At 53.9% G+C, this 7,542-nt stretch overlaps 2 protein-coding genes across 2 annotated transcripts; one reads left to right on the top strand and one right to left on the bottom strand.

The window, feature by feature from the left end:
- Positions 1-432: 432 nt before the first annotated feature.
- On the top strand, positions 433-2,791 carry GLOTRDRAFT_141628 (purine-cytosine permease). The gene is made up of 10 exons (XM_007873252.1): positions 433-766; positions 826-840; positions 897-968; positions 1,022-1,186; positions 1,239-1,557; positions 1,616-1,875; positions 1,929-2,219; positions 2,273-2,345; positions 2,401-2,469; positions 2,527-2,791. Exons 1-10 carry the CDS (start codon positions 543-545, stop codon positions 2,596-2,598), a joined length of 1,560 nt encoding a protein of 519 aa, XP_007871443.1. The 5' UTR covers positions 433-542; the 3' UTR covers positions 2,599-2,791.
- An 11-nt stretch (positions 2,792-2,802) lies between these two features.
- GLOTRDRAFT_134253 (uncharacterized protein) lies at positions 2,803-6,974 on the bottom strand (the record flags this gene model as incomplete). Its single annotated transcript, XM_007873251.1, has 11 exons — positions 2,803-2,931; positions 2,979-3,122; positions 3,181-4,885; positions 4,976-5,162; positions 5,218-5,540; positions 5,602-5,677; positions 5,727-5,861; positions 5,918-6,276; positions 6,330-6,528; positions 6,579-6,804; positions 6,852-6,974. The coding sequence occupies 11 exons, from the start codon at positions 6,972-6,974 to the stop codon at positions 2,803-2,805; spliced, it is 3,606 nt and encodes a 1,201-aa protein (XP_007871442.1).
- Positions 6,975-7,542: the final 568 nt, after the last annotated feature.

Genomic DNA, 7,542 nt, shown 5'->3' with positions numbered 1-7,542 from the left:
GGCGATTACCTGCGGGTCTGCAGAGAATATGATATTTAGAGAGGCATTCCGAGTAAGATCAGAAGGCATAACAAAGTCTCAAATTTTTGAATCCCTTTGTGCTTGCAGCTGCTTATTGTATATTGTTTTCTATTCTGCTGGACGTGAAGATATGAAGTTTAGTGGCTGTTCAAAGTTCGGTCAGAATAATATACTCTGCTTATGTATTTTAGATATACCCAAATATCGAACACTATTTGCCATTTATAGTAACTCTATGTAGGAATATGTATTTTACATTGAGAGACAACTTCCCGGATATGATTATATTCCTTTTTCTGAATGTGCTTTACTAAGGCGTAGGAATATTAATAAGCGACATGGCGTTCAGCTACCGGTTTCGGTCGGCACCGAAGTTTCGGTTGGCCGTTGTGTCAGCGTTTTGCAGTCCTCCATATGCCGCCCAAAAATAACCACCAGCTATCAAGCGGACTCCTCCCAACGCCGGCGTCAGTGGAGGACAGCTGGCGGCATCTCCCCGCCGTCTTTCTCCCACTACCACCATGGCCGACCTCTACCCGGACAAGGAGAAGGCCGCCAGCAGCAGCGACGGCGGCGTCGCCGTCACAGAGGCGCACATCGAGGAGAGGGCTCCCGAGACGGTCATCGTGCAGCGGTTTGGTCGATTCGGTGGGTGGATGGCGAAGCTGTTTGACCATGGAGTGGAGGCGAGAGGTATTGAGCGCGTGCCGGAGGACGAGCGCGAGTCGAAGAATGTATGGAATAAGTGAGTGCGCCTGCTTTAGTTCTGGGATTTGATTTTGACTGAGTGTATGCGCTGTGTAGCTTGTTGATGTGGTGGTACGTGTCGTAGAATCTATACGGGCTGGGCTTGTCCGATGTAGCAATTGAACCAGGTCGGTCAACACCGTCCTGACGACCATCCCCATCGGCGTCTTGGCCCAAGAGTTCTACACGCTCACCTTCCCGTAAGTCTTGCATTAGTTTTAAGAGTTCCCTATGAAAGTGTTCTGTGATACAGGCATGCCGTGGCTACCATCATGTGCTTCGGTGCACTTGGAGGCGTATGCACGGCCTTCATCGCAACTCTCGGCCCCCAAACAGGCCTACGCACCATGGTCATCACGCGCTTCAGCTCCGGCTACGTCGGCGGGACCATCTACTCCATCCTCAACATCCTCACCCAGTAAGCCCCCCCTTCCCCCGCTTTATTCATTCACTCACTTCCCTCCGCACAGGCTAGGCTTCTCCACCACCGCCGTCATCCTCGGCGGGCAGACGCTTGCGTCCATCAACCCAGGTACGCTCCCGCTCGTGGTCGGCATTATCATCATCGGCCTCTGCTCGCTCGTCCCGTGTTTCATCGGCTACAATATGGTGCACATCTACGAGCGCTACGCGTGGATCGTCACGTTCATCGTGATGCTCTTCCTCTGGGGGCTCGGCGGGCGCGCTGGGTTCGACATCGGCGCGCAGAAGGGGCTGGAGGATCATGGGCGCGCACTTAGCGCGGACGTGCTGAGCTTTGGGGGCATCGTGTTCGGGTCGTTTACGGGGGTAGGGGCTCTTACCCTGCCTAGCGCTTTCCACCTGAACTGACTCCTTCCACGAACAGTGGGCGCCTGTCGCAGCAGACTACAACTGCCGCCTCCCGGTGTCCACGCCCCCACTCAAAGTCTTCCTCCTCACCTTCTTCGGCCTCTTCATCCCCATCTGCTTCGTCGAGATCCTCGGCGCCGCGCTCATGACGATCACCGACCCCGCATACACGAGCGCCTTCGCGGAGGGGAGCACCGGCGGCCTGCTCGGGCAGGTCCTCTCCCCGTGGAAAGGCGGGGGCAAGTTCGTCCTCGTCCTGCTCGCGCTATCCGTCGTGTCCGTCATTTCCATCTAATCTACTGTCTATATCCCAGCTAACCCCTCCCCAGCGCGAACAACATCCCGAACACGTACAGCACCGCGCTCTCCATCCAGGCGCTCGCCCGCCCCTTCGCGCTCATCCCGCGCTTCGTGTGGACGCTCCTCGCGTTCGCGATCTACACCATCGCGGGCGTCGCGGGCCGCGAGCACTTCTCCGAGATCCTCTCGAACTTCCTCAGCATCCTGAGTTATTGGACGGCGTTCTTCATCGTCATCGTCGCGGAGGAGCATCTCATCTTCCGCAGGCGCGGCGGACCGCTTGGGGGGTATAATTTGGCGGATTATGATACGCCGGGGCGGTGAGCGCGAAGGGCGGGTTAGGTGATTGCGTATGGTGGCTTATTGGTAATAGGTTGCCGCTGGGTGTCGCTGGTATCCTGGCTGGCTGCTTCGGAGTCGCGGGTGCTGTTGTCGGGATGTCTGAGGTAAGTCCCAATACGTCTCTGGCCTGTCCGCTCTAGACGCTTAGAATCTTTTTAGGTCTGGTATACGGGTCCGCTAGGGAGAGACGCCGGCACGGAGCTCTACGGCGCCGATCTTGGCTTCGAGGTGTGTCTCTCCATGTTAATTGACACGGTTGTCGCTGACAGGGATGCACATGTGAAGCTGGCGGCGGGTTTTGCTGCAGTGACCTTCCTCCCACTACGATATCTCGAGATCCGCTTAACGGGTCGATAGAAAATAGTACGGGATAGAGCGACCAGTTTGAATGGACGTTGCACAGTGCTATATATCTACTGCTGGCATACATACTTGGAATAATCGTAATGTACAACTATGGCGAGCACGAATCGCATTGAATGGTCTAGATGTAGCAGTACCTTGGTGTAGCCGTAAGTTGGGTTATTGGTATAACACATGGTGAGGGTTGCTGCGCCAGATTTAGAATACGTCCGAGCCGCTGGCATACAGAAGCTCGCTCGTCGTCGGTCCTATGTCAGTCGGTGGGTCGGAGGGGATGGCCTCTGCCATAGCCCGGAGTCGTAGTGCGAGGTCCTCGTTGAATTGCATCTATGGACCGAAGTCAGTACCAGAAGTACGGGGCCATATGAGCTCACGATTCTGTCTTGCCCGACCAAAGGTCCGAATTGCATCCTCTGCCCTGGGTCGGCCTCCAGGAAATCGTCCAGAGTAACTTGGGAAAGGATAAGCGCGGCACAGAATGCGTTCATCCCATCGTGAGCTGCGAGATCGGACTCGCCCTGCGTAGAAAAAGGAACCTTTCAGTATTTCCTGAGGCGTGAAGGGCACTTGCCAGACCTCTGCTTCCACATCAAGCCAAGCACGATCGCCCCATATCATTCCACCGGTGGTATCCGCTGCCTCAGCCATGTTGCCGAATACACGGACGAAGACCGCAGCCTCCTTCACGGATAGCGCAAAGGCGGAGTGGATCTGAACGCCTGCTCGCTTCTGCTCGTAGACCTCAGCAATGCCCAGATCTCTTCGTAGTTTCTTGATCGCCTTCACAACCGGAGCAGAAAACACATTGAGTTCGAGAGGAGCCACAGCACCGCGATGGGCAGAGCCATACGCACGAGATGCAGGGAAAGCTTCGAATAGAACGAGAATGTCTCTATAGCGCCATGAGAGTGCACTGAGCCTTTTCGTAGTCGCCTCGCACTGAGCAGGAAGAGAAGGGAGAGAAACGAAGACGATACAGGTGTCTGGATCCAAGATCATGTCTGCCTCGCCAAGGCTATCTCTCTCGACTACATCGACATTGGATACTTCGGATTGCAAGTAGCGAATAAGACCGCGCTTCTGAATCAGTTCCAAAGATGCCATATAACGATGCACACTAGCATCTGTCGCCCAATCTCGAGGAGCCGTGAGCGTCGTACGATCCAGTAACTCATGAGGCACTTGCGGAGGAGGCACAGGCGCATCGGGTGCGATCCGAGGCTCAACGGCATGCTTGGGTGAAGATTCCTGTTGTTCAACTTCTGCAACAGGAACACGCTTAGAGCGCAGACGTATGAACTCAGCTAGACGTTGTCGAGCAGAAAGTACTTCGTCCGACTCGAAGTGCGGCTTTTCAGGTATAATCTTGTCAATGGTCCCATGGAGAGTGGTAGACGAGGCCAAGTCAGACGCAGTTATAGAGAATGCAGGCTGCTGATGTTGCGCAGCAAAGCTATCAGAGGGCGAAAGCGGGAGTCCCAATGGTGTATCAGGAGCCATTTCGGGCTGCACAGGTCCATCAGGTGCAGAAAGAGAGTTTGTCCACTTCAATGTCGGAAGTTGAAGCCCAAAGTCATCTCCGTGGAGAGGAGCAGCCAGAGCCAGGTCGTCAAGATAGTCATCCATCAGCACTCGGTTGTTCCTTGCGACCCCTTGAGACAGACTCTGGCAAGCGTCCTGGTCACGGTCCGCTAGCCCGCGTGGATCTCCCGCTTTTAATTGCGACGTATTTGGCCCCAGTCTGTCCAGGTGGCGGGTATCCATAAGCCCGACCCCGGAATCGTCGGTGCAGATATGATCGCCAGAAAACATGTCCAGATCCCTGGTATCATACCCGTCAAAGCTTTTCCTGTTGGGGGAGTGAAGCCGTGGCCTTTTAGCAGAGCGCAGAACCTGTTCGACCTCATGTTCCTCGTCCGTTAAGTCCAGACCATCATCATCTGTATGCACCCCTTGTCCTTGCAGGGTCTGAAGTTCTTCACCCCGCATAAGTTTCGAGGCATTCCGCCGGTCTTTCCTCGTCAAGATTGGGTTGAAGGGGCTCCTTGCATCGTCAGTTGCCAAATCCATGGTGGGAGATCCTTCGGTCATCGATCTCCAGCTTCTGTGGTCTCGAGCCGTCGCAGTGCCCTCAGCCTCAAGGACGTCGTTTATCCTCGCCGCAATTGCCGCCGTTTCCCCGTTAACGCGCTCTTGCTCGGTAAGTGCACCGTCCCCAGCGTTCTCAGCTATGCCAATGACTTCTTCGTGAGTGGGAACCCGAGGTCCGAATTTGAAGGGCCTTCAGAGATGTGAATGAGTAAAGCGGTGGAGCGTGTGCTTTCCTCCTGCTACAATCCCACTCAATCTCCACGGCTGTACTCGGACGTACCTCCAGCTCAGTTCCAGATTGAGCGACTTGAGACCCTTGACTTTAGATAGGAAAGCGAGATCACCCTTCTCATCTTCGTCCTTGCTTTCGGGCTGCCCTTTCTTCACCTGAAGGGCGAGCAGAGACTCGAAGCTCGTCGGAATCCATCGGCTGGGATCATGCACCGTCGGGGACGCAAGCCTCGGCACTACAATGCTTATAGCTCCTAATATCCCCCCTCGCAATTCAACGTCTTCACTCACCATCCATGAGATGGCACTCGCGTTCATCCAGTTTCACCTTCATTATCAAGTCGTCAGGTTCCAAGCCTTTCACGTCTCTGTACAGTTTCCGGACTACTTGATCAAAATCATCGCCAGCTGTATCATCGGAGTCTTGGAGGAGCTGCCTATGCTCGGTAGAAATGTCTTCGAAGGAATCGCTGACAGGAGCTTGGCCAAGCATGGAGGCCGTGATAGTAGTACGCGGCGAAGATGGCTGAGATTTGGGTGTAGTCACTATACGTGGTTCGGCATTTGTTATCGCCTCAGGCATGTTTAGCATTGGCGCCAGGAAAGAGTGCAAACTAGGAGTTGGAGTATCCTGGCTTAGTCAGGTGGAAGGACGAGTCCTCATGGATCTCCTACCTGGTCCCGGCACCGATACCCCTAGGCTTTGCTCTTGCTCCGCCACGTTTCCTTGAACGGGGAATCTCAACTTCATCTGGACATGTTGTGAATACGAAGCTATGTTGCAGACTGACTGGACGAACCCATTCTGGCCGATAACAGTGCTTGTATAGGCATTGCCTTCTCGGGAGATGGCATGAATAACTCGTCAACCTCACTAGTATTGTCATCGAGCGACGGGGTCCCCAGACTTGAGCATGGAGTTGGTGCATATGTGTCTTGGATTTCGGGTTATATCCGTTGGAATGGCTGATCAATTGCAGCAAGCACTCACTCCATCCATCAACGACTCTCATATGTTGCTTGAACAACTCTTCTTCGGGCTCCTCCTTGATCTCCGCTGGCGGAATCATGATAGGCAATTCCGCAACCGATTTGAGCACCGAGGGTGTCTGCCTTTCAGCATTTTTCGCCCGCGGCCCTGCTTTAGGATGAGACGCCCTCGGAAAAAGAGGGACAAACTCCTCCTCCAGGCGTAGGATGGGAGGCGGTGAATGTGCTCGAAGGAAGTCGTTGGCGCGTGAGCTCACTTTATCTTTCTCCGAAGCACGAGGCGCAGAGAGGCTCGGGATTGTTTGGATCAGAGCTCTTATGCCATCGCACATCTCGGCATTAAGCGCCGGTTTAAGGCGCCTGCAAAGTGTAGAACGACGCATATATGTAGTGATGGGGGCGAGACGACTTACAGTACCTCCTCGACATTGATTGAGGGCTCGTCCAGAACCTGCTCCTCTACAGGTCGGATAGAACACTTGCTTATGATATCCGCACTGCTTTGCGGTAAGTTGGACTGGTCAGTAAGGTGGCCCGGCTTCGGCGTCTCGTGCATAGCACGTCGTGTCAAGATGGGAGACATTGGGCGGTACATTGAAGTCATATAATCATCTGCATAGATATCCAGATAGTGCCGATGCCTCAACTGAGCTTTGACGCACATTCGTCTTCCACGATCCAGCAGGCGACGGACGGCGGTTTAGTCTTTCTAGTGAGAGTATCTCGTATATGCGAAGCCACTTCGACGCCCGCAAGATTCCATTTCTCCTCATATAGGGGTAGTTCATTCAACTGAAGACGTTTTGAGAGGACTGCAAACGGCTCTGCGGGCAGAACAAGCGTGTTGGGTTCTACTTCCGGGATTGGAACAAGATACCCAGATAGCAGCTAAAACCGTGTAAGACGCGTTCCTGCCTGAGATAAGCAACCCCGACCTCGGAAACGGCGTCTTGGGTGAAGGTCACATAGTTAGTAGTCAGGTGAGTAAGTGCGTAGTCCAAGAGGAGGTTCCGTATGTGTTGGCGGAGCCTGAGTTCGTAATCCTCCTCTGACTCCATGAAACCCGCACGCGTAGAAATGGCAGAGGAGGATGGTGGAGAGCTGTAGTGATAAGTCCGTGGAGGAATACCCGCACGATCACGGTGGCGACTTGCAAAGTGCGTGACAAGACGCGACAAATGGTGTGACAGGACGCGCCTCGAGGCTACTATCATTGAGGGGGTTCTGCAAAAAGTATCGAATTCGGCCTGTAGCATTCCACACACTTGACTGATTCTTATCGGATCTTCCGCATATTGTGTGTAACGTAGTGATCAACGTCCTCATTATTTTTGTGCATTTTTATGCAGCCTGTGGAACGTAGGAGAGAGATGCCGGTTCATGTAGGGGGTTCTGCAAAAAGGCGTCACATGCGGTCACAGTGGGATCTCGCCGCGAGCGATGTCACGCTTTTGTCACGATATGGGCCCGGGAGATGTGCAAAATTGCCTCTCTATCTCGACACGCTCGTAATTTACTCTATCGGGCTGGTGTATTGTACTGTAGACGGCATATTCATGATATCCCAAGCCATTCCGCTGCAGTCCGTTGAGAGCATCACGAGAGATCTAGCGGACACTGTTTCTT

The sequence above is a fragment of the Gloeophyllum trabeum genome (assembly GCF_000344685.1).
Source record: "Gloeophyllum trabeum ATCC 11539 unplaced genomic scaffold GLOTRscaffold_00065, whole genome shotgun sequence".
NCBI lineage: Eukaryota > Fungi > Basidiomycota > Agaricomycetes > Gloeophyllales > Gloeophyllaceae > Gloeophyllum > Gloeophyllum trabeum.
This window is presented reverse-complemented; position numbering and strand designations above follow the sequence as displayed.

Excerpts from the sequence above, each read along its gene's own strand:
- GLOTRDRAFT_141628 (XM_007873252.1), top strand. The coding sequence starts at position 543 with ATGGCCGACCTCTACCCGGACAAGGAGAAGGCCGCCAGCAGCAGCGAC. Across the intron at positions 1,187-1,238 it reads ATCCTCAACATCCTCACCCA|GCTAGGCTTCTCCACCACCG; the intron begins GTAAGCCCCCCC and ends CCCTCCGCACAG. Across the intron at positions 2,220-2,272 it reads GATTATGATACGCCGGGGCG|GTTGCCGCTGGGTGTCGCTG; the intron begins GTGAGCGCGAAG and ends TATTGGTAATAG.